This window comes from Lissotriton vulgaris, chromosome 1_1, assembly GCF_964263255.1.
Source record: "Lissotriton vulgaris chromosome 1_1, aLisVul1.2, whole genome shotgun sequence".
NCBI lineage: Eukaryota > Metazoa > Chordata > Amphibia > Caudata > Salamandridae > Lissotriton > Lissotriton vulgaris.
In genome coordinates this window covers 1144521144-1144547184 of record NC_141685.1, presented here as the reverse complement: position 1 = coordinate 1144547184, position 26041 = coordinate 1144521144, and the positions used below count along the sequence as shown (strand labels likewise).

General features: G+C 47.2%; 2 protein-coding genes across 3 annotated transcripts in view; one reads left to right on the top strand and one right to left on the bottom strand.

The window, feature by feature from the left end:
- Positions 1-26041, top strand: part of ERBB3 (erb-b2 receptor tyrosine kinase 3) — a 249950-nt gene that overhangs the window by 33803 nt on the left and 190106 nt on the right. The gene's annotated exons all lie outside the window — the stretch shown is intronic.
- LOC147748811 (uncharacterized) overlaps positions 15341-26041 on the bottom strand; it is a 71327-nt gene continuing 60626 nt past the window's right edge. The window contains exons 2-3 of the mRNA XM_086952133.1: positions 16067-16282; positions 15341-15625 (exon numbers count right to left, since the gene is read on the bottom strand). Coding sequence (XP_086808259.1) covers positions 15341-15625; positions 16067-16282 — 501 coding nt within the window. The remainder of the gene's footprint in view (positions 15626-16066; positions 16283-26041) is intronic.

Here is a 26041-nt window from a genome sequence, read left to right as displayed (position 1 = left end):
GCTGTGCATAGCTGGAAATTAATGTGTTTGCAAGCGCATTTTGCACAAAACACTTGGGCCCAGATATATCAGGGGCTTGTGTTGCCCTTGGATCACGCAAGGCTGCACCAAGGCAACGCAAGCACTTAAGTCAGGTTCAGTAAGCCGCGCAGAGCCAGGGTGGCTTAGTAAATCTGGAGTGACGCAATCTAGCACAAGTCACAACCTTGTGTTACTCTGCATTGGGAAGGTGTTCCGTGAGTGGAGCGTGAGTACCTGTGTTGGCACTTGGTGGCCACAGGTGCGCCGGTGCAGAGAGAAAGCAGGAATACGCCATGAGTTAGTAAATATGGCAGATTCCTGCTGTCTCCATTTGACGCAGCCCTGCAAGTTGTTTTACTGTGTTGCGCCTCTTGTTTGTAAATCTGGGCTTTGATTTTAAATCCGGCGTATGTGCTGTACGGAATTTGAAAGTTACTTCAGCACTCGCAATGAGCCCATAATCGCTTTCTTCTGTAAAATCACTTTTCAGTGTTAAGGAAACATATATGTGCAATTATATCAAAAAAACACAATGCTCGTGCTGATTGTGAATTGTAAAAAAACTTGCAGACTTGGGGATGCTGCAGATTTTTCCACAGGCCTTTATTAAAGTTGAGCAACTTGTCCAGAATAGGGCTTTTAACCTGTCTGCTGGGATGATGGGTAAAAAACATAACTGAACCTATTTAGGCCAACTCTTCATCGGCCAAAAACGGGCTGTGATTTCTATGTCCATCCTTTTCTTTGTCTCTTTCTGGAACTTGTTGTATACAATACTATCTTCCCCTCCTTGAGCTGGGAGCCGAATCTGATGAGTGTTTACCCACGCTGTCCACCTATTTGATGTGTTCGGATAGTAACCTTTTTTCACGGTGTGTACGTGTAGGGGTGTGAGTGTGAGGGGTGTGAGGGTGAGGGGGGTGAGTGTGAGGCGGGTGAGGGGGGTGAGGGTGAGGGGTGTGAGGGGTGTGAGGGGGGTGAGTGTGAGGGGGAGGGGGGTGAGGGTGAGGGGGGTGAGGGGTGTGAGAGTGAGGGGTGTGAGGGTGAGGGGGGTGCGTGTTGAGGGAGTGAGTGTGAGGGTGTGAGGGGTGAGGTTGAGGGGGTGAGGGTGAGGGGGTGAGTGTTAGGGGGTGTGAGCGTTAGGGGGTGTTATTTTTAGGGTGTGTGAGGGTGAGTGAGGGTGTGTGACTTTTCGGGTGTGTGACGGTGCGTGAGTGTTAGTGTGTGTGAGGGTGAGTGAGGGTGTGCGATGTTTTGTTACACAGAGGGTGTGTGCCGGTGTGTGAGGGTGAGGGTGTGTGAGGGTGAGTGTTAGTTATTTGGAGGGAGTGTGAGTGAGGGGGTGTGAGGGTGTTGTTGTGAGTGTGAGGTGAGTGAGCGTGTGTGAGTGTGATGGGGTGTGAGGGTGAGGGGGTGTGAGTGTGTGTAAGTGTGAGGATGAGTGATGTTGTTTGCGTCTGAGATGTGTGAAGTGTCGTGAGTGTGAGAGTGTTGTGATGAGTTTTAGGGGAGCGTGTGTGTGTGAGGGTAAGGTGTTTGAGGATGAGGGGGTGTGTGTGTGTGAGGGTGAGTGAGGGTGTGTGAGGTGTTGTTAATCAGAGGGTGTCTGAAGGTGTGTGACGGTGTGTGAGGGTGAGGGTGTGTGAGGGTGAGTTTGAGTCATTGGGAGTGAGTGTGAGTGAGGGGGTGTGAGGGTGTTGTTGTGAGTGTGAGGGGTGTGAGCGTGTGTGAGTGTAATGGGGTGTGAGGGTGAGGGGGTGTGAGTGTGTATGAGGATGAGGATGAGTGATGTTGTTTGCGTCTGAGAGTGTGTGTGGTGTAGTGAGTTTGAGAGTGTTGTGATGACTTTTAGTGGAGCGTGTGTGTGTGAGTGTAAGGTGTTTGAGTTTGAGGGGGTGTGTGTGAGGGTGAGTGAGGGGGTGTGACGTTTATGGTGTGTGACGGTGTGTGAGTGTGAGTGTGTGTGAGTGTTATTGAGGGTGTGAGAGGTGTTGTTAGGCACAGGGCGTGTGAGGGTGTGTGAGCGTGAGGGTGTGTGAGTCTGAGTGTGAGTTATTGTGATTGAGTGTGAGTGAGTGTGAGTGAGGGGGTGTGAGGGTGATGGGGTGTGAGGGTGAGGGGGTGTGAGTGTGTGAGTGTGAGGGTGAGCGAGGGAGTGTGAGTGTGAGTGAGTTGTTGCGGCTGAGAGTTAGAGTGCGTGAGGGTAATGGTGTGATAGTTATTGTGCGTGTGTGAGGGTGAGGGGATGAGGCTAAGGCTGTGTGAGGCGGAGGGGTGTTGATGGTGATAGAGTGTGAGGGGTGTGAGTGAGTGCGGCTGTCCGGTGTAGTGAGTGTGAGCTTGTTGTGAGGGGTGTTATTTTTTGAGGGGAGTGAGGGTGTGTGAGTGTGTGTGAGTGTGAGTGGGTGTGAGTGTGTGTGAGTGTGAGTGTGAGTGTGAGTAAGTGGGTGTGAGGCTGAAGGTGTGTGATGGTGTATGAGGGAGATGTTGTGTTAGTGTTATTGAGGGTGTGTGAAGGAGTGTGATAGTTTTGGTGTGTGAGGGTGATGTTATGACTGTGTGTATGTTAATATTAATTAAGTAATATGTGTTGTGTTTTACAAAAGGTGTCAGATGTTCCCTTTGTATTCCTTCTGTCTTATGTGTATATTTGTATGTAATGTAACTGTGTATGTTTTGTACTAACTGTGTGTTATGTGTTTAACGTGTTTGTGGAGTCCCGTTTTTTTTTTTTTTCAAAATGGCCGACGCAATGCGTCACTTCGACGTTGGCTATGTTTAGCGGTCTAGTTTTTTTTTGTGTTGTGTGTGTTTATTTTTTTTGACGTTTATTTTTAGCCAATCGGAGCGCGACGTTTTTGACGTAGCGTTCCGATTTGCATACGTCAACGGTGGAATTCCCCAGAGATCGAGAATGTTGGTGCGCGGAAGGCGTGTTCTTGTTCCTGTGGTGTTGCTGCGTCGTTTGACAGGTAAGAATGTATTCCAAAGCTTGTTTTAATGTAATGTAATGTAGTATATATACTATGTTTAAGTTAAAGAGTTGCGAAATTTATTTTTTTCGCTCGTAATATTTGTAAATGTTTGTAATGTAACGGAAAGTTTTGTTTTTTATTGTTGATATGTAATGCATATGTTTTGTTAAACTGTAATGTAATGTATTTTTTGCTGTTTTTTGTTATTTGACGTACAAAAGCTGTTTTTCGAACTTTGAAGTGCTAATTTTTTTTTAATATATTGATGTAAGTTGTGTCTGCATTATGTTTTCGTGTGATGCTGAAGTAGCCGGATTATATGTTATTGACGTACTTGATGTATGAAAGGAAACTTTGTGTCTTTGCTGACTTTATTATTCGTAGCAATGTATGAAGTGGATGTACAGTGATGTAATGTTATTTTTGTTTGCTTTTTGTGAAAGAATACTTCTATTTTCGTAATATGTTTCTTATATTAGAAGTAATTACGTGTGAATAACTGCTATTGTTGTATGCGTACGGCTTTTTGTGTAACTGTCGACTATTGTCTTTAATCCGTCCCATTCTCCGGATGAATAGTGCTTGTTTATTGCCCCCAGAAAAAGTTGGCTGTTTCAGAATAGTTGAATTTTCGTAATATTTTTCTTATATTAGATGTAATTCCGTGTGAATAAGTGCTATTGTTGTATGCGTACGGTTTTTTGTGTAACTGTTGACTATTGTCTTTAATCCGTCCCATTCTCCGGATGAATAGTGCTTGTTTATTGCCCCAAGAAAAAGTTGGCTGTTTCACTTTTGTCTTTGTACATCCTCGTCCTCGCTTCCTGCCACATATTTGTATTTGTTTTGTTGGTGTAATATTGTTGTAATATTGTACGAATTTTATTTACTTTTTGGCCCGAAGCCTGATTAACATCCTTGCATCCTGTAGGTCAATTTTGGGAAGTATATTTTGTGTCTAACGTATCTGATGCAGTACTCCGTAGACCCCCTTTTTTTTCCGTCGTGAAAGTTGTTTATGTGTATGAAAATGGCATAACATTCCTAAATTTGCAGAGTGGGTGAATGATGCAGAGTGGGTGAATGATGCAGAGTGGGTGAATGATGCAGAGTGGGTGAATGATGCAGAGTGGGTGAATGATGGAGAGTGGGTGAATGATGGAGAGTGGGTGAATGATGCAGAGTTGGTGAATGATGGAGAGTGTGTGAATGATGGAGAGTGGGTGAATGATGGAGAGTGGGTGAATGATGGAGAGTGGGTGAATGATGGAGAGTGGGTGAATGATGGAGAGTGGGTGAATGATGGAGAGTGGGTGACTGAAGCAGAGTGGGTGACTGAAGCAGAGTGGGTGACTGAAGCAGAGTGGGTGACTGAAGCAGAGTGGGTGACTGAAGCAGAGTGGGTGACTGAAGCAGAGGGGGTGACTGAAGCAGAGGGGGTGACTGAAGCAGAGGGGGTGACTGAAGCAGAGGGGGTGACTGAAGCAGAGGGGGTGACTGAAGCAGAGTGGGTGACTGAAGCAGAGTGGGTGACTGAAGCAGAGTGGGTGACTGAAGCAGAGTGGGTGAATGAAGCAGAGTGGGTGACTGAAGCAGAGTGGGTGAATGAAGCAGAGTGGGTGACTGCCGTTTGTGGATGTGTGTTGCAATAGGTCTTGCATTTGGAAAGTTTGTGCTATTGGTATTGTAAAGGACTGCATTTTTATTTATGTGCTTGTTTTGAAAATAGCGAATTAATATGTTTGTTATTTACAATGGCAATAGTTTAATCTTTTGCCAATGTGATACCAATTGTAACATAATATGTGTTGTGAGTGAGGGTGAGGTGTTGAGGGTGAGTTGTTGTGGGTGAGTGAGGGTGATGTGTTGAGGGTGAGGTGTTGAGGTTGAGTGAGGGTGATGCGTTGAGGGGGAGGGGTGGAGGGTGAGGTGTTGAGGGTGAGTGAGGGTGAGGTGTTGAGGGTGACTGAGGGTGAGGGTGAGTGAGGCAGAGTGCGGTTGCGTTTTTGAGGGTGAGTGTGGGTGACTGAGGGTGAGTCGTTGAGGGTGAGTGAGGGTGACGTTGAGTGAAGGTGAGGGTGAGGTGTTGAGGGTGAGGGTGAGGTGTTGAGGGTGAGTGAGGGTGAGTGATGTTGAGGGTGAGTGAGGGAGGGTGATTGAGGGTGAGGTGTTGAGGGTGAGGTGTTGAGGGTGAGGGGGGGAGGTGTTGAGGGTGACTGAGGGTGAGGTGTTAAGGGTGAGTGAGTGTGAGGTGTTGAGGGTGAGTGAGGATGAGTGAGAGTGAGGGTGAGTGAAGGGTTAAGGATGAGGTGTTGAGGGTGAGTGAGGGTGATGGTGAGTGTAGGTGAGGGTGATGTGTTGAGGGTGAGTGAGGGTGAGGGTAAGGTGTTGTGGGTGAGTGAGGGTAAGGTGTTGAGGGTGAGTGAAGGTAAGGTGTTGAGGGTGAGTGAGGGTGAGATGTTGAGGGTGGGTGTGGGTGAGGAGTTGAGGGTGAGTGAGGATGAGTGAGTGCGGGTGAGTGAGGTGTTGAGGGTGAGGTGTTGAGTGTCAAGTGTTGAGGGTGAGTGAGGGTGAGGTGTTGAGGGTGAGTGAAGGTGAGGGTGGGTGAGCGTTAGTGAGTGAGGGTGAATGAGTTGTTGAGGGTGAGGTGTTGAGGGTGAGTGATGTTGAGGGTGAGTTAGGGTGAGGGGATGCTGGTGTGAGGGTGATGGTGAGTGAGGGTGTGCGAGGGTGAGGGTGTGAGGCTTATTGAGAATGTGTGTGGGTGTGTGAGGATGTGTGAGAGTTTGTGAGGGCGGGTGTGTGTGAGGGTGGGGGTGTGTGAGTGTGGGGGCATGTGAGGGTGTGTTGTTGAGGTCATGAAGGTGAGTGTGGGTGAGTGTGGGTGAGGGTGAATGAGGGTGAGGTGTTGAGTGTTAGTGAGGGTGAGTGAGGTTGAGGGTGATGGTGAGTGTGAGGTGTTGAGGGTGAGTGAGGGTGAGGTGTTGAGGGTGGGTGTGGGTGAGGAGTTGAGGGTGAGTGAGGATGAGTGAGAGTGAGGGTGAGTGAGGTGTTGAGGGTGAGGTGTTGAGGGTGAAGTGTTGAGGGTGAGTGAGGGTGAGGTGTTGAGGGTGAGTGAAGCTGAGGGTGGGTGAGCTTTAGTGAGTGAGGGTGAGTGAGTTGTTGAGGGTGAGGTGTTGAGGGTGAGTGATGTTGAGGGTGAGTTAGGGTGAGGGGATGATGGTGTGAGGGTGAGGGTGAGTGAGGGTGGGCGAGGGTGAGGGTGTGAGGCTTATTGAGAATGTGTGTGGGTGTGTGAGGATGTGTGATTGTTTGTGAGGGCAGGTGTGTGTGAGGGTGGGGGTGTGTGAGTGTGGGGGCATGTGAGGGTGTGTTTTTGTGGTCATGAAGGTGAGTGTGGGTGAGTGTGGGTGAGGGTGAATGAGGGTGAGGTGTTGAGGGTGAGTGAGCGTGAGTGAGGTTGAGGGTGATAGTGAGTGTAGGTGAGTGTGAAGTGTTGAGGGTGAGTGAGGGTGAGGGTAAGGTGTTGTGGGTGAGTGAGGGTGAGGGGTTGAGGGTGAGTGAGGGTGAGGTGTTGAGGGTGAGTGAGGGTGAGGGTGATTGCGGGTGAGAGTTTGAGGGTGAGTGTGTCTGACTGAGGGTGAGGCCTTGAGGGTGAGTGAGGGTGAGGTTGAGTGAGGGTGAGGTTGAGTGAAGGTGAGGGTGAGGTGTTGAGGGTGAGTGAGGGTGAGGGTGAGGTGTTGAGGGTGAGTGATGGTGAGGGTGAGTGAGGGGGGGTGATTGTGGGTGAGGTGTTGAGGGTGAGGTTAGTGAGGGTGAGGTGTTGAGGGTGAGGGTCTGAGGGTGAATGAGGGTGAGGTGTTGAGGGTGAGTGAGGGTGAGGTAGTGAGGTCGCACTCTGATGTTTATTTTTTCTCTGACTTGGCTTTTGCTTGTGTTGTTTGAACCCGTAAGTGACTTGTTTCGCCGCAATGCTTTTTTTTTTGTTTGTTGATTGTTGTAGTTAAAAGTATTATGTATGCACTGTTTATGTTCAGTTTGTGTGTGTTTTTTTTAATATTTTCTACATTTCAGGGAATGAGCTGCTACGATCGACAGGTAATGAGAATTTTATTTTCATATTATTAAAGAGTGCCTTTGTGAGTTGTTATACTTTTGTTTATGCATTTCCTTATTGTGATGTTAATCTAAATATTGTTTTCGGTCTTGCTTTGCTCGCACTTACTTTCTGTCTGTCTCCTTTCTTTAGAGTGTGTTTTGTATTTTATCAATGGCTGCTATTTAGTTTTATTTTTTGCCATGGATTGATTTCCGTTTTGCCGTACGTGTTTTTCGGTCGCACTTGCCTTGTGTTTGGTATTTTTCTCTTCTACGGCCTCCCTGATTTTTATTTATGCAACACGCAGCAATAGCACATTATAATTCGGCACCCCCACAGTACCATTGAGCAACATCAGATCATCACTCTGCCCCACTAGAGCCGTATTTAGCACACCCCCAGTCTCATTTAGACATACTACTGCAGTACTGTACAGCAGCAAAGCATGCTTGTATATCTGTAATTGTGTGTGCTACGTAAAAAAAGTTGTTAGAAAGCGTGCACTTCCGGCTGGTGGTGTGTGTGACTGTTGAAAGCGTGGACTGATGCCTGTTTGTGTGGGTGTATGCATGGTGAAAGGATGCACTGATGACTGTTGTGTGTGTACGCCTGGTGAAAGTGTCCATTGCTAGCTGTTGGTGTGTGTGCCTGTTAAAAGCGCACATGTTTGGATTGTATGACGTTTGTCTGCTGAGTAATGCTGTAGTGGTAATGAGTGGTGCTGTGGTGGTAAGTGTTTGTGTGTGGTTGTAGTGTGATAGTGTGTTGTTGTTGAATGATGCTGTTGTGGTGGTGCAGAGTGATGTTGGTGTGTTGCTGAGTGCTGTTAGTGTGGTGCTTAGTAATGCTGTTGTTGTGATGTGTTGTTCTGTGCTAGTGATGAGTGGTGCTGTGTTGGTGTTTAATAATTACCACCACAGCATAACTCAGCACCACAACAGTTGCACTTCTCCCAACAACGGCATCACTGATGTCCACGAATGCAACACGCAGCAATACCACTTTATCATTCTGCACCCCCACAGTACCATTGAGCAACAACACAGCATCACTCTGCACCACCACAGCCGTATTTAGCACACCAACAGTCTCATTCATACATACTATAGCAGTACTGATGACTGTTGTGTATGTACGCCTGGTGAAAGAGTCCATTGATAGCTGTTGGTGTGTGTGCTTCTTAAAAGCGTCCATGTTTTGATTGTATGACGTTTGTCTGCTGAGTAATGCTGTAGTGGTGATGAGGGATGCTGTTGTGGTAAGTGTTTGTGTGTAGTTGTAGTGTGATAGTGTGTTGTTGTTGAATGATGCTGTTGTGGTGGTGTAGAGTGATGTTGTTGTGTTTCTGAGTGATGTTAGTGTGGTGCTTAGTAATGCTGTTGTTGTGATGTGTTGTTCTCTGCTGGTGATGAGTGGTGCTGTAGTTGCACTTCTCCCAACAACGCCATCACTGATGTCCACCAATGCAACACGCAGCAATACCACTTTATCTTTCTGCACCCCCACAGTACCATTGAGCAACAACACAGCATCACTCTGCACCACCACATCCGTATTTCGCACACCAACAGTCTCATTTATACATACTACTGCAGTACTGATGACTGTTGTGTGTGTATGCCTGGTGAAAGTGCCCATTGATAGCTGTTGTTGTGTGTGTGACTGTTAAAAGCGTACATGTTTTCATTGTATGACTTTTGTCTGCCGACTAATGCTGTAGTGGTGATGAGTGGTGCTGTGGTGGTAAGTGTTTGTGTGTGGTTGTAGTGTGATAGTGTGTTGATGGTGAGTGAGGGTGAATGAGGGTGAGGTGTTGAGGGTGAGGGGATGATGGTGTGAGGGTGACGGTGTGAGGGTGAGGGTGAGTGATTGTGGGCGAGGGTGAGGGTGTGAGGCTTATTGAGAATGTGAGTGGGTGTGCGAGGATGTGTGAGAGTGTGTGAGTGCGGATGTGTGTGAGGGTGGGGGTGTGTGAGCGTGGGGGCATGTGAGTGTGTGGTAGAGGTCATGAGGTTGAGTGAGGGTGTGTGAGGGTGTGAGGGTGAGTGAGGATGTGTGATGTTGAAGGTGTGAAGGTGTGTGAGGGTGGGGGTGGGTGAGGGTGCGTGAGTGTGATTGAGGGTGAAGCGTTGAGGGTGAGTGAGGGTGAGGTGTTGAGGCTGAGTGAGGGTGAGGGTGGGTGAGCGTTAGTGAGTGAGGGTGATTGAGTTGTTGAGGGTGAGGTGTTGAGGTTGAGTGAGGGTGATGTGTTGTGGGTGAGTGAGGGTGAGTGGTTGAGGGTGAGTGAGGGTGAGGGTGAGTGAGGGTGAGGTGTTGAGGGTGAGGGGCTGAGGGTGAGTGAGGGAGGGTGATTGTGGGTGAGGTGTTGAGGGTGAGGGTGAGTAAGGGTGAGGTGTTGAGGGTGATGGGCTGAGGGTGAATGAGGGTGAGGTGTTGAGGGTGAGTGTGGATGAGTGAGAGTGAGTGTGAGTGAGGTGTTGAGGGTGAGGTGTTGAGGGTGAATGAGTGTGAGGGTGAGTGAAGGTGAGGGTGAGGTGTTGAGGGTGAGTGCGGGTGAGTGAGGGTGAGTGAGGTTGAGGGTGATTGAGGGTGAGGGGATGATGGTGTGAGGGTGACGGTGTGAGGGTGAGGGTGAGTGATTGTGGGCGAGGGTGAGGGTGTGAGGCTTATTGAGAATGTGTGTGGGTGTGTGAGGATGTGTGAGAGTGTGTGAGTGCGGGTGTGTGTGAGGGTGGGGGGTGTGTGAGGGTGGGGGCATGTGAGGGTGTGGTTGAGGTCATGAGGTTGAGTGAGGGTGTGTGAGGGTGTGAGGGTGAGTGAGGATGTGTGAGGTTGAGGGTGTGAAGGTGTGTGAGGGTGGGGGTGGGTGAGGGTGCGTGAGTCTGATTGAGGGTGAAGCGTTGAGGGTGAGTGAGGGTGAGGTGTTGAGGCTGAGTGAGGGTGAGGATGGGTGAGCGTTAGTGAGTGAGGGTGATTGAGTTGTTGAGGGTGAGGTGTTGAAGTTGAGTGAGGGTGATGTGTTGTGGGTGAGTGAGGGTGAGTGGTTGAGGGTGAGTGAGTGTGAGGGTGAGTGAGGGTGAGGTGTTGAGGGTGAGGGGCTGAGGGTGAGTGAGGGAGGGTTATTGTGGTGAGGTGTTGAGGGTGAGGGTGAGTAAGGGTGAGGTGTTGAGGGTGAGGGGCTGAGGGTGAATGAGGGTGAGGTGTTGAGGGTCAGTGAGTGTGAGGTGTTGAGGGTGAGTGAGGATGAGTGAGAGTGAGTGAGTGAGGTGTTGAGGGCGAGGTGTTGAGGGTGAATGAGGGTGAGGGTGAGTGAAGGTGAGGGTGAGGTGTTGAGGGTGAGTGCGGGTGAGTGAGGGTAAGGTGTTGTGGGTGAGTGAGGGTAAGGTGTTGTGGATGAGTGAGGGTGAGGTGTTGAGGGTGAGTGAGGGTGAGTGAGTTGTTGAGGGTGAGGTGTTGAGGTTGAGTGAGGGTGAGGTGTTGAGGGTGAGTGATGGTGAGTGGTTGAGGGTGAGTGAGGGTGAGGGTGAGTGAGCGTGAGGTGTTGAGCGTGAGGGGCTGAGGGCGAGTGAGGTGTTGAGGGTGAGTGAGGGTGAGGTATTGAGGGTGAGTGAGGGTGAGGTATTGAGGGTGAGTGAGGGTGAGGTTTTGAGGGTGAGTGAGGGTGAGGTGTTGAGGGTGAGTGAGGGTGAGGTGTTGAGGGTGAGTGAGGATGAGTGAAGGTGAGTGAGGGTGAGTGAGGGTGTGATTGGCATATGTGAGTCTTTAGCATGTGTTAATGTTGATTATAATGTAATGTTTTTTTTTGTTTTTTGTATGTGTATTGGTTTTATAAGTGTTTAGTGCATTTACTTAAACTGTGTTTTATTTGTGTTCTGGTAAAGAGTAGTACGCTATGTATTCCCTTTACGTTTGTTACGTAAGGGATGTTAGCGTTCTATTTTTTTGGTGATGGTGATGTAATGTTTAGCGTGACGTAATTTTTAGCCAATCGCAGCTCTACGTTGTGTGACGTAGCGTTGCATTTGACGTGCGTCAACGGGGCGTTTTCTAGATTGGTGTGAATGTTCGTGCGGTAAAGGTGTGTTATTCCTCCGTGGTTGTTGCTGCGTCGTTTGACTGGTAAGATGTACATGTTTTAACATTGAGTACATGAATTTGAACGTATTAATACTTGTGTGTATATACGTATTAGTAATAATGTTTTATTAGGATGTATGAGTGTTTTATTTGTATTGCGCCTTGTGTATTTTCGACTTTTGAGTTACAATATACTTTAGTACTGTTGTAAAAGATAGATGCTTTAATAATGGGAATGTTTATAAATGTTACATAAAGCAATGTATTTTTTTGTATGTGTTATGTCTTTTAAATTGCGAACGTTGTAATTTCGCTCTCACTTTCCTTGTGTTTGGCATTTTTATTGTTATTTATGCGAATGGTGGCTCGTGTTTAAGTTGATTGTTCGCCATGCATTGACTAATCTTTGCTAGTGTCTTCCTGGTATGTAGTTCCTGTAGTTTCGTTTCGCCTGAGGTGGCACTCTGATGTTTATTTTTTCTCTGACTTGGCTTTTTCTTGTGTTATTTGGACCCGTATGTGACTTGTTTCGCCGCTATGCTTTTTTTTTTGGTTTGTTGCTTGTTGTAGTTAAAAGTATTATGTATGCACTGTTTATGTTCTCTTTGTGTGTGTTTTTTTTATATTTTCTACATTTCAGGGAATGAGCTGCTACGATCGACAGGTAATGACAATTTTATTTTCATATTATTAAAGAGTGCCTTTGTGAGTTCTTATACTTTTGTTTATGCATTTCCTTATTGTGATGTTAATCTAATTATTGTTTTAGGTCTTGCTTTGCTCGCACTTACTTTCTGTCTGGCTCCTCTCTTTAGAGTGTGTTTTGTATTTTATCAATGGCTGCTATTTAGTTCTATTTTTTGCCATGGATTGAGTTCCGTTTTGCCGTACGTGTTTTTCGGTCGCACTTGCCTTGTGTTTGGTATTTTTCTCTTCCACGGCATCCCTGATGTCCATTTCTGCAGCACGCAGCAATAGCACATTATTAACATTCGGCACCCCCACAGTACCATAGAGCAACATCAGATCATCACTCTGGCCCACTAGAGCCGTATTTAGCACACCCCCAGTCTCATTTAGACATAGTACTGCAGTACTGTACAGCACCAAAGCATGCTTGTATAGCTGTAATTGTGTGTGCAACGTAAAAAAAGTTGTTCTAAAGCGTGCACTTCCGGCTGGTGGTGTGTGTGACTGTTGAAAGCGTGGACTGATGCCTGTTTGTGTGGGTGTATGCATGGTGAAAGGATGCACTGATGACTGTTGTGTGTGTACGCCTGGTGAAAGTGTCCATTGCTAGCTATTGGTGTGTGTGCCTGTTAAAAGCGCACATGTTTGGATTGTATGACGTTTGTCTGCTGAGTAATGCTGTAGTGGTAATGAGTGGTGCTGTGGTGGTAAGTGTTTGTGTGTGGTTGTAGTGTGATAGTGTGTTGTTGTTGAATGATGCTGTTGTGGTGGTGCAGAGTGATGTTGGTGTGTTGGTGAGTGATGTTAGTGTGGTGCTTAGTAATGCTGTTGTTGTGATGTGTTGTTCTGTGCTAGTGATGAGTGGTGCTGTGTTGGTGTTTAATAATTACCACCACAGCATAACTCAGCACCACAACAGTTGCACTTCTCCCAACAACGCCATCACTGATGTCCACCAATGCAACACGCAGCAATACCACTTTATCTTTCTGCACCCCCACAGTACCATTGAGCAACAACACAGCATCACTCTGCACTACCACATCCGTATTTCGCACACCAACAGTCTCATTTATACATACTACTGCAGTACTGATGACTGTTGTGTGTGTGTATGCCTGGTGAAAGTGCCCATTGATAGCTGTTGTTGTGTGTGTGACTGTTAAAAGCGTACATGTTTTTATTGTATGACCTTTGTCTGCTGAGTAATGCTGTAGTGGTGATGAGTGGTGCTGTGGTGGTAAGTGTTTGTGTGTGGTTGTAGTGTGATAGTGTGTTGATGGTGAGTGAGGGTGAATGAGGGTGAGGTGTTGAGGGTGAGTGAGGGTGAGTGAGGGTGAGGGTGAGGTGTTGAGGGTGAGTGAGGGTGAGGGGTTGAGGGTGAGTGAGGTTGAGGGTGAGTCAGGGTGAGGCGTTGAGGGTGAGTGAGGGTGAGGGTCTGAGGGTGAGTGAGGCGTTGAGGGTGAGTGAGGGTGAGGCGTTGAGGGTGAGTGAGGGTGAGGTGTTGAGGGTGATTGAGGATGAGTGAGAGTGAGGGTGAGTGAGGGGTTGAGGGTGAGGTGTTGAGGGTGAGTGAAGTGGTGCTGTGGTGGTAAGTGTTTGTGTGTGGTTGTAGTGTGATAGTGTGTTGAGGGTGAGTGAGTATGAGGGTGAGTGAGGGTGAGGGTGAGGTGTTGAGGGTGAGTGAGGGTGAGTGAGGATGAGTGAGGGTGAGGTGTTGAGGGTGAGTGAGGGTGAGGAGTTGAGGGTGAGTGAGGGTGAGGGGCTGAGGGTGAGTGAGGTGTTGAGGGTGAGGTGTTGAGGGTGATTGAGGATGAGTGAGAGTGAGGGTGAGTGAGGGGTTGAGGGTGAGGTGTTGAGGGTGAGTGAGGGTGAGGTGTTGAGGGTGAGTGAGGGTGAGGTGTTGAGGCTGAGGGTGAGGGGCTGAGGGTGAGTGTGGGTGAGGCGTTGAGGGTGAGTGAGGGTGAGGTGTTGAGGGTGATTGTGGATGAGTGAGAGTGAGGGTGAGTGAGGGGTTAAGGGTGAGGTGTTGAGGTTGAGTGAAGTGTTGCTGTGGTGGTAAGTGTTTGTGTGTGGTTGTAGTGTGATAGTGTGTTGACGATGAGTGAGGGTGAGTGAGGGTGAGTGAGGGTGAGTGAGGGTGAGTGAGGGTGAGGTGTTGAGTGTGATTGAGGATGAGTGAGGGTGAGGTGTTAAGGGTGAGTGAGGGTGAGGGTGAGGGGCTGAGGGTGATTGAGGAGTTGAGGGTGAGTGAGGTTGAGGTGTTCAGGGTGATTGAGGATGAGTGAGAGTGAGGGTGAGTGAGGGGTTAAGGGTGAGGTGTTGAGGGTGAGTGAAGTGGTGCTGTGGTGGTAAGTGTTTGTGTGTGGTTTTAGTGTGATAGTGTGTTGAGGGTGAGTGAGGTTGAGGGTGAGTGAGGGTGATGTGTTGAGGGTGAGTGAGGGTGAGGTGTTGAGGGTGAGTGAGGATGAGTGAGGGTGAGGTGTTAAGGGTGAGTGAGGGTGAGGGTGAGGGGCTGAAGGTGAGTGAGGGGCTGAGGGTGAGTGAGGGTGAGGCGTTGAGGGTGAGTGAGGGTGAGGTGTTGAGGGTGATTGAGAATTATTGAGAGTGAGGGTGAGTGAGGGGTTGAGGGTGCGGTGTTGAGGGTGAGTGAGGGTGAGGTGTTGAGGGTGAGTGAGGGTGAGGTGTTGATGGTGAGTGAGGGTGGGTGAGCGTGAGGGTGAGGTGTTGAGGGTGAGTGAGGGTGAGGTGTTGAGGGAGAGTGAGGGTGAGGTGTTGAGGGTGAGTGAGTGTGAGTGAGGGTGTGATTGGCATATGTGAGTGTTTTGCATGTGTGAATGTTTATTTTAATGTAATGTGTGTTTGTGTTTTTGTATGTTGTTGTTGTTGAATGATGCTGTTGTGGTGGTGTAGAGTGATGTTGGTGTGTTGCTGAGTGATGTTAGTGTGGTGCTTAGTAATGCTGTTGTTGTGATGTGTTGTTCTGTGTTGATGATGAGTGGTGCTGTGTTAGTGTTCAACTATTACCACCACAGCATAACTCAGCACCACAACAGTTGCACTTCTCCCAACAACATAATTTGTGATGTCCACCAATGCAACACGCAGCAATACCACCTTATCATTCAGCACCCCCACAGTAACATTGAGCAACAACACAGCATAACTCTGCACCAGCACAGGCGTATTTAGCACACCAACAGTCTCATTCATACATACTACTGTAGTGCGTGCAAGCTACAAAGTATGTGTATTTTGTATATGTTTTTTTAATCTGAGATGGATTGGCTGAATGTTGTATGTGGGTGTGACTATGTTGTATTAATTGAGTGTATTAGTTATAATTTCCCTTCTGTAGTGAAAAAATTACCATAGAAGTTTAAAATTTGTATTCCACACCTTTTTATTTTTGAAAAAAACACAAATATTTATTTTTTAACTTTGTACAAAAATAAGATAGCCTGGCAACATGCGAATTTTAGTCAGAACATATGTCATCGTCTTTTTCTTTAAGAATATTTATGATTTTGCCATTACAAAACACCACTTCAAAAGTTTGCGGCAAAAAATGGACAAGGGCATCCCCGATGTTGTCAACTTCATCATCTAACATAAACCATTTAATTAATATCTCGTTTTCGATGGGCATAGATTGATATTCGTCTGTGTTTGTCACCCTTATTGTGATAATACTAGTTTCATCTGTGGTGCTTTCGACGCCATAAATTTGAATGTCCATCTTTTCCTCTGGTGGGGCTGTTACCTGTTGAGAGAAAACAAATGCAACAATTAGTTAGTACATTTGTATACTTTATGTTTTGTGTAAGGCATATAGTGGGTGAAAGGGACAGAGTGGGTGAAAGGGACACAGTGGGTGAAACGGACAGAGTGGGTGAAAGGCTCACAGTTGTTGATAGGGCTTGAGTGGGTGATAGGTCCAGAGTGGGTGATAGGTCCAGAGTGGGTGATAGGTCTAGAGTGGGTGATAGGCCCAGAGTGGGTGAAAGGGCCAGAGTTGTTGAAAGGCACAGAGTGGGTGAAAGGTCCCGAGTGGGTGAAAGGTCACGAGTGGGTGAAAGGTCCCGAGTGGGTGAAAGGGCCAGAGTGGGTAAAAGGGCAAGAGTGGGTGAAAGGCCAAGAGTGGGTGAAAGGCCAAGAGTGGCTGAAAGAGATATTCCCAAAATGTTTTGTTTGTTGTGCTTACCTCCATTTTGCTATGGCGCGTTGTATTCAATATTTTTTGGCAATTGAATTCATGGACAGTGACGTGAGTGAGGGTAACATATTTGCCAAGATGTATTTTAAATAGTGATGCTTCTCTCCACAGTGTCACTTTTATGTCATCTGTTGCATCTTTTATTGTAATCGATTTGAGTGGGGTATCTTGCCCATTGATAAACACAGTCTTTGCGTCCTCTTCCTACACAAAAAGTAAGCATTCTATTAAATAGTGACTGTAAAAACACATAGTACTAGTGCGTTGTATGAATGGCAATATAATGTATCATATTTAACGACCCAAATGAACATCCTTTCTAAAAGATTGCATTGTTTATTGCTAAAAATGGCTTTGTAGAGAGTACTTGTATTTGTAGTATACACCAAAGCACTGGCATATTATAGTTTTCAAAACTCGTACTTTCTACATAGTGTGAAAGAGTGTATAATGCTATGTTTTTTGAGCTTGTTAGTGAAGTTACTAAAGGTGTAATGTGTGTGTAAGCCAACTATGCATTTTTTTAGTAGACATGATGACATGAGTGAGGGTGAGGATGAGGGTGAGTGATTGAGGGTGAGGGGTTGAGGGTGAGTGAGGGTGAGGGTGAGTGAGGGTGAGGGGTTGAGGGTGAGTGAGGGTGAGTGAGGATGAGATGTTATGTGAGGGTGAGGGTGAGTGTGAGTGAGGGTGAGTGAGGGTGAGGCGTTGAGGGTGAGTGAGGGTGAGTGAGGGTGAGGGTGAGAGATTGAAGGTGAGTGAGGGTGAGAAGTTGAGGGTGAGTAAGGATGAGGGTGAGTGTGGGTGAGTGAGGGTGAGGGATTGAGGGTGAGTGAGGGTGAGGGGTTGAGGGTGAGTGAGGGTGAGGGTGAGGGTGAGGGTGAGGCTGAGGTGTTGAGGTGTTGAGTGAGAGTGAGGGTGAGTGAGGAGTTGAGGGAGAAGGGTTGAGTTTTTGAGGGTGAGGTGTTGAGGGCTAGTGAGGGTGAGTGAGGGTGAGTGAGGGGGAGGGGTTGAGGGTGATTGAGGGTGAGTGAGATTGAGGGTGAGTGAGGCGTTGAGGGTGAAGTGTTGAGGGTGAGGTGTTGAGGGTGAGTGAGGGTGAGGGGTTGAGGGTGAGTGAGGGTGACTGAGGGTGAGGCATTGAGGTAAACACAGTGTTTGCGTCCTCTTCCTAAACAAAAAGTAAGCATTGTATAAAATAGTGACTGTAAAAACACATAGTACTAGTGCGTTGTATGAATGGCAATATAATGTATTATATTTAACGACCCAAATGAACATCCTTTCTAAAAGATTGCATTATTTATTGCTAAAAATGGCTTTGTAGAGAGTACTTGTATTTGTAGTATACACCAAAGCACTGGCATATTATAGTTTTCAAAACTCGTACTTTCTACATAGTGTGAAAGAGTGTATAATGCTATGTTTTTTTAGATTGTTAGTGAAGTTACTAACGGTGTAATGTGTGTGTAAGCCAACTATGCATTTTTTTAGTAGACATGATGACATGAGTGAGGGTGAGGGTGAGGGTGAGTGATTGAGGGTGAGGGGTTGAGGGTGAGTGAGGGTGAGGGTGAGTGAGGGTGAGGGGTTGAGGGTGAGTGAGGGTGAGTTTGGCAATACATAAATGTAGAGACAGGTGTGGCGAAATGTTATGAGCTGATGTATTTGGCATCAAAGTTGTGTTGTTATTTTTACTATAAAAATCGTGAGCATTGCTGAGGATGCGGCCCTTTAATGTGGCTGTGGGTAATTTTAAATGCTGGGATTGTTGTCGGTGTGTGTGTACGGCATGGTATGTAAAGTATAGGAGTTTTGTTCTAAAAACCTAACGTTTCCAGACGCCATTTTCTCCCTTACTGTAATTCGTCTTGAACTGTCTGCTCCAAGTTACCCTTAAAAAATAGCAAGAGGGGTTGAGGTTGAGGGTGAGTGAGGGTGAGTGAGGGTGAGGCTGCTGCGGATGCGTCCCTTAATGTGTGTGTATAAGAAATATGGTGGTTATCCAAAAGAAGGCAACATCGGAAATGTTTCACTGAAGGCAACATAGAAAATCTTTAGTCTGTACAAGCGTCGACGTAGAATAGGCCGATTTTACATACCACGCTGTAGAGGGAAGTTGTGAAATACTAGGCATGGTTATGTAAAGTAAATAAGTATTGTTAAAAAAACATCACGTTTCTAGTGTTAGTATTTTCGTTCAGTGGGATTGTTTACGTTTAGCGAAAAAGTATCACGTTTCTAGTGTTAGTATTTTCTTTCAGTGGGTTTTTTTTTTTGGGGGGTTTGTTGTTGTTCTCGAGCTAACACCCGGCTCGCATCCTGCTGTTCTAAATTAGCACATCCCCAAAGGAACTTCACAAGTGATTACAATCTTGACGACGGCGCTTAAAGTAGTCTAGCATCCTGTAGTTTTGTTGACGAAAGCCTTGGAGTCTGTGGCCTGGCTTTGTGTTCATGTAAATGGTATTAAAGAATGGTCCCAGCAGGTCCGGCGTATTGTTGGGGGTTATGGCGGGTTGCGAGGACTGTTTAGTCACGTGGATGTGCTAGAGGCTCTGTGATGTCACGCTGTGTCGGAGGAGGGAAATAGTAGGCCCGTTGAATTGAACTGACTCTGTGTGTTTCATTTCCTTTATAAACATGTCAAAATATTACATGTTTTTTAGGTGCAATGCTATAGATACAAGCGCTATTTTTGGCGTAGCACGCTGTAGAGGGAGGGGTGGGAAATAGTAGGCCTGCTGATTGGGGAATGTACAAGGCGATGTAGCTTGTAATGCGTCTGTCATTATTTCTTTTTGTCGACGATTTCAGTTTCAAGTCTTTTTGTGTTCTGAGAGCCTGGCTGTGTGCAGGGACAGAGAGGGGAGGTGCTGGCGTCTGGGGAGGGGGAGTTGAATTGCGAGCCTGGCTGTGTACGGGAACAGAGGGGGGAGGTGCTGGCGTTTGTGGGTTGTGGAAGAGATGTCGAAGGCTGTAGAAAAGTTTGTTAACAAATAAGTATGTTTCATTGTCCCAAAAAATAGATTTGGGGAAGTTAGAGTTGAAGACGAAAGTCATTTCTGCTGGGCAATAGGGTACGGGAACAGAGGGGGGAGGTGCTGGCGTTTGTGGGTTGTAATCTTAACTGTTTTTTAGGTGCAATGCTATACATACTATCGCTATTTTTTGCGTAGCACGCTGTAGAGGGAGGGGTGGGAATAGTAGGTCTGCTGATTGGGGAATGTACAAGGCGATGTAGCTTGTAATGCGTCTGTCATTATTTCTTTTTGTCGACGATTTCAGTTTCAAGTCTTTTTGTGTTCGGAGAGCCTGGCTGTGTGCAGGGACAGAGAGGGGAGGTGCTGGCGTCTGGGGAGGGGGAGTTGAATTGCGAGCCTGGCTGTGTACGGGAACAGAGGGGGGAGGTTCTGGCGTTTGTGGGTTGTGGAAGAGATGTCGAAGGCTGTAGAAAAGTTTGTTAACAAATAAGTATGTTTCATTGTCCCAAAAAATAGATTTGGGGAAGTTAGAGTTGAAGACGAAAGTCATTTCTGCTGGGCAATAGGTCTTGTTAATGGTAAGACTTTCGTGTGCCAGACAGTTTCACGGTGGTAGAGAAAATGGGGAGGGGGCGGATCCGGAGGTGCGTCGTGAGGGGGAGTAGAGAAGGAGGGGGGAGTAGAGTAGGGGAGGCACGGCCTAACGGCCGTGCAATCAAAAAGTGAGGAGGCGGAGCTGGGGGAGGCTGTGACAGAGAGAGCAGGCAATGCAGGCGGCTGGGGGCATGTGCACGCGCTTTGAAGCTCATTGCGCATGCGCATTGACCTTAAATTTCTCGTGCACTGCAAGGAATCGCCACGATTCCTTGCAAGTTGGATAAAGAGTGGATAAGCCCCCATAGTCTCGCAAGCTCGATGCGCATGCGCATCGACAGGCGAGACCTAAAAACCAATATTAAAGAACACACACACACACACACACACGTGAATTTCTACACTTGGGAAGGGACATGTTAAAAGAAATGACAAACATCTCATCATATGTCATCATTCGTCCATGTCTGGTGGAAGCAGGGAGTTCCTTGGACATGCCTTCAGCTTGTGCCGGCCCTCAGCACCGGTCCCCTGGTCTATGGAGAATGCTTCCTGTCTCGCCACCGGTCACTGCCTCTGGCACCCCGGCATTTAAAAACCCTTAGATCTAGTGGCTGTACCGGGCATTCCCTCTTGCTCACTGTTGTGGTCTTTTAGCTGATAATAGGGTTGCTGCCCTCCTCCATTTCATGAGGCCACCCTATGACAAGATTTGGACTTCATTTCACAGAAAAATGCATTCTGGGTGTTATAGTATTTTATTTACTTCCATTAACCAACACATCTGATAGCATGTTGGCATCAATATGCCTATGTGTGATCCTAGATGATGATTTAAATTCCAAGGTATAAATGGCCTGTGTTCCAAATCACACCCTCAGCTGGCTGTTTTGTAGTTTCTGTGGTTTAGGTACGTCAGGGGGTTCAAGTGTTTCCCGAGTACCGATGTGTGAGGAGTTCGGGTATTTCTGGAGTTCAGATGAATCCTGGCAGAATTAGACTTGATTGGCTGATGACCAGGGATCCGCTTCGGATGATCGAGGGGGTCATCAGCTTTCCAACCTGCCAAACAGCCGAGGGAATGCACACACTTTTCACGTAGACATGCACATAATTTGCACCCCCCTTATTCCACTTGGAGAATGTCACGCTCACTTGCTATAATCTCTCTGCACAACATGTCCAATTTTTTCCAGAGCTGTTTTTAGGTCTCAGCCTACAACTGACTCCAGAGTGCTGAAGTCTGCAGGTCACAAGTGTTTCCGGGGGTATCAGTGGAAGTGTCTCCTGCCCCAGGTTTGTGACTCAGAACGCTGCCCTGCACCCAGGGAAAGAGAAAGAGCTGAGCCGCACCTGCCGGGAAGCGTCTGTGGAGGACAGACACCCTGTGTGGGAAAGGTGTGGGCACACACACACTGAGCTAGGGCATGCCAGGGCCTGTCCTGGGTATTAGCACTCATGGATGTAGCACCCCCTATCTTGTCAGGGCTGGACCCACGCAATTCTGCCAATGCACCTCAAACCTGACCTGCAGCACCTCGTGCGGTTCCAATCCTGACCCTGATGTGAGCCGATGCCTAACCGTGCCCAGAGCACCAACTGCTGCTCCAGTACTGAGAGTGATGGACGTACAGCTCTGTCAATGCACTTAGTCCTCGCCGCGCTTTTCTACTACAGAGCTGCAGATGCCTCCATGTTGAGGTGGACCGTCTCCTGCTTCCTCACAGAGCGCCTAGGATACCCCGCACCTGGCCCCAGTAGCGCTGCATCAGGTCGTGCCTGGAATGCACTCGCAGCGCCCCCCACACCTGCCTTCTGTCCCCTGAACCGGGGTTACGCTTCCTGCTCCCATGATCTCGCTGCCAGCGCCTCTCTGTGACAGTTTGTCTCGGGTTAATCAGTAATAAAGATTGTCCGGGTTCCAGGAAGAAGCCGGCTCTGCTCTCCGTGGGCACGTACTGGGCTGTGTCCCACAGCTAGAGGAAGGAGGAGGGGCGAGGGGGCATTTACCAACGGCTCTGGGGACACCAGAAGTGCGTCTAGGCCCGGGACGCCATACAGGCAGGGCACAAGTCCTAAACAAGCATTGGCATAGCCAATAGGTCTCGCTTTTGGGATCTTATAAGTGTTTAGCCATGCAGCACTTGATGTTGTTGCACCAACGATATTGTGCTGGATAACTAAACACTTATAAGGTCCCAAAGGCGAGACCTATTGGCTATGCCAATGCTTGTCTGTATTTGACATCATTATAGGATTTTGGCTTATCTTCCTTGATGACATGTGTATACTTATGTTAACCCCTCACACATTAAGAACATTGTTGTTTAATTGTGACAATTTAAGATGGCCACCGGCGGTTTATCATAGTCACATGATGTTTAGTGTGGCCGTTAAATAATTAGCACTCTTAAACTGGCTTTTGACAATTACAGGTCATTCCTTTTTATGCCTTAACAGGACATACTGAGGGTTTTCGAGATTCTGCTTTGTCTCCGTGACAAGATTTGTATACTCTTGTTAATCCTGTTACTTTATACACACACTTAACGTGAATACGACATTTAAAGATGGTCGCTGGGGTTTTACCAATAGTCACATGACATTTTCAGCTGGTATATAAAAAGCACTTTCAAAATGGTGCCACTTATCCATGTCGTAGATACACATGAGCAAGTTCTGCGAATTATACAAGCTGGTGTGATTCAAGTTTATCTACCTTCAGGCAGTACAACCTCTCCTGTACTCCCTTCAGGCAGTACAGTTTCTCCTGTACCCCCTGCAGGCAGTACAGGCTCTCCTGTACTCCCTCCAGGCAGTGCAGCCTCTCCTTTACTCCCTTCAGGCAGTACAGCCTCTCCTGTACTCCCTTCAGGCAGTACAACCTCTCCTGTACTCCCTTCAGGCAGTAGTCTCTCCTGTACTCCCTTCAGGCAGAACAGTCTCTCCTGTACTCCCTCAAGGCAGGGCAGTCTCTGCTGTATTCAGTTGGTGCAGTCTCTGCCTCTCGCGGTTATATGTCAGAATATCGTATAACAAAATATCGTCTGACAAAAATCATCCCCTTGAATATAGATGTTCTATTATTAACTTAAATGGGGTGATATGTTTGGACACAATATTTATTATTATTATTATTATTATTATTATTATTATTATTATTATTATTATTATTATTATTATTATGTAATTCAAAAATGTCACCTGATACAAATAATGCGTCCTAAATATTGTCAAATTATAGTTAATCATTGAAAATGTACACCCAATGGAATTATTTTTTGTAAATAATATTTAGCATATGATATGTTTGTCAGACAACATTCTGGCAACGATATTACAGTACCACACCAGTGTGAATACACAGCCCGGAGATGACATGCTGGACACAAAGTCTGCCAACAGTGTCAAACGACGAACGCTGCACCATACAGAGACCACAATAATAAACACTGTCCAGGGTCTTGGCTCATGCTACACTTCTTGCCCCTAAGACGGAAGTAGGAAGCTGCAGGATTAATTAAAGACAAAACATTTCCTGGTTAATGGCATCACTAATTACCCTGGCAGTGGGAATGCTGGGCATACCAACCTCCCCCTTCCTGCACCTGGCACAAACTGAATGGTGATGAAAGTATTGGCACCGATTTGGGGTAATTGGGCCTAAACTAGTAGGGGGATCCAGTGGCAATGCCCGTCCGATGAGCAAAAGAACAACACATATCATAATAAAGAGTCACAACTTGAGAACTGAGCACCAAGGCCCTGTCATATGTGCTGGGCTAGAGAGGCACTTTCTGCATGCAAGAAAGGACAAATGGACCATGCTTGTGTTGCTCTACGTGCAGAGTGTGTAAGGCAATGATAGCCTCAGCCTTGCGCTTAGCAACAGACCCACAGTCTGCAGGATGAGCAAGAAAAGCAATGTCTTGTGCTGAACTGGAGAATTGTGGCTTGTGCCCTGACAGGAAAGCCAAGGCCATGTACTGAGGAAAGGAGCAGTTATGTTATGCAGATTCATAGAGCGCACTATCACCTGGGAAGGTATCATTGTGCTGAGCAGGTGTGTGTCTAGCCACACCTAGGGCCTAGTGGGTCTACTCGAAAAGCCAGGTCTTCAACTTCTTATGGAATTGAAGAAGTGAGGAGTTGGCTTTTATGTGTCGCTGTAGACTGTTCCATGCTTTAGGAGCGATGTAAAGAGACGGCTCAAATGCCAAGAACTGAGGATGAGGACAGGGTGGAAAACTGTGTCAAAATGCAGCAAGAGGTCCAGGAGGGTGAGGGTTGCCGTGTCCATCAGCCCAGTCATTTGGATGTCATCTTAGGTGGCGTTGAGGGCAGTTTCAATGCTGTGGTTGGGCCTAGAACCAGACTGAGGGGTTTTGAGGAGTTGGTGGTTGATAAGGTATTCTGCAAGGTGCCTGTTGATGATTTTCTGTAAGACCTTGGCGGGAATGGTAGCAAGGAAATTGGTCTGCAGATTGCAAACTTTGAAGGGTTTGCAGGGGGTTTCTTCAGCAATGGGAGGACAGCTGAATGTTTCCAAACAGCTGGGAAGGTGACGGAAGAGGCATTCAGAATGAGTGTAAGCATAGTGCTGATAGGTTGCAGTCCTCTGGAGTAGGCATGGTGGGGGCAAGGGTCCGATGGGACCCTTGAAAGGATGGACTTCGCCGTGGCGGTATCTTTTGGGGTTATGTGCTTAGCATTGGTTCTTTAGATAAGATTGGGAGGCATTTGGAGAGGTTCATTGGGTCTGGTTGTGGGTTAAAGTTGCTGTAAATGGTGATGATTTTATTGCTGAAAAATTGAGAAAGATTGTCACAGTGGTCCTGCGAGGGTCTGGTTGAGTTGAAGGAGGCAGATGGTGAGGTGAAATCTTTCACAATGCTGAAGTTTACTTTGCTTTTGTTGGTGCTGGCAATAATTACTCTACCACAGCTGCACATTTGGTGGTAACGTCTGAGGGTGGATTTGAACGTGCTCCTGTCTGCATTGTCCTGGTTCATTCTCCATTTGTGCTCCAGTTGTTTGTAGTGGTGTTTCATCAGGCTGAGTTCCTCTGTGTATCAACTGGCCTTAGGACTGTATCTTGTCTTGCTGTGTTTTGGGGGGTGCGGGCAGGGAGTTGATGAAGGAGGTGAAACAATTGGTGAAATTATTGATGACTTTGGGGAGGTTGTTGCTGTGTTCGGATTGTTGAGGTATAAGTTATGGTGGTGTACGGAGCTAGAGCCATGACCTGCACACTAAGCAAGAGAGCTTTGGCCTGTGTACGGCGCAAGAGAGCCATGGTATATGCCGTAATCAAGAGAATCATCGCCTGTGTGCTAAGCAAGAAAGCCATGACCCGTGTGGTAAGCAAGAGAGCCATGACCTGAATGCTGAGCAAGAGAACAATACTCCTTAGAGTAAGAAAGGGAGCCATATCTCAAGTGCAGAGCATCAAAACCCTGTTGTGTGCTACACAAGAGAGATACTTTACATATATTTAAGAAGGTGGTTATAGCCTGTGTGTTTAGTCCTTGAGATCCCCGCCATGTGCAGAGCAAGTGAGCAAACTTAGCAGGATTGTCTTAGCCCCTGTACTAAGCATCAGACCCAAGATCTGTGGCCCTAGAAAGAAAGCCAGGGCGTTATGCTGAGCAGAAGAGCCAAGATCTTGTAGTGATCAAGAGAGCTGTAGCCTGAGCACTGACAGAAAAGCCTATGCCCTGTATTAAGCAGGGGAGCAGTAGCAAGTGCACTGAGGAAAAGAGCCAATGTTGTGAATCGGGCACGAGAAGTGTGAGCTGCAAGCTGAGCACGAGAACTATGACCTGCACACTGAGCAATAGAGCCAGCAGATAGATACTTAGAAAGAGAGTCAAGACCTTGTACTGAACAAGGGGACAAACACCTGCATGCTGAGCAAGACAGCCATGACCTGCATGCTGAGCAATAGAGCCAGCAGATAGATACTTAGAAAGAGAGTTAAGACCTTGTGCTGAACAAGAGGACAAACACCTGCATGCTGAGCAAGACAGCCATGATCTGCATGCTGAGCAATAGAGCCAGCAGATAGATACTTAGAAAGAGAGTTAAGACCTTGTGCTGAACAAGAGGACAAACACCTGCATGCTGAGCAAGACAGCCAGGACCTGCATGCTGAGCAATAGAGCCAGCAGATAGATACTTAGAAAGAGAGTTAAGACCTTGTGCTGAACAAGAGGACAAACACCTGCATGCTGAGCAAGACAGCCATGACCTGCATGCTGAGCAATAGAGCCAGCAGATAGATACTTAGAAAGAGAGTTAGGACCTTGTACTGAACAAGGGGACAAACACCTGCATGCTGAGCAAGACAGCCATGACCTTCATGCTGCACAAGAAAACAATAACC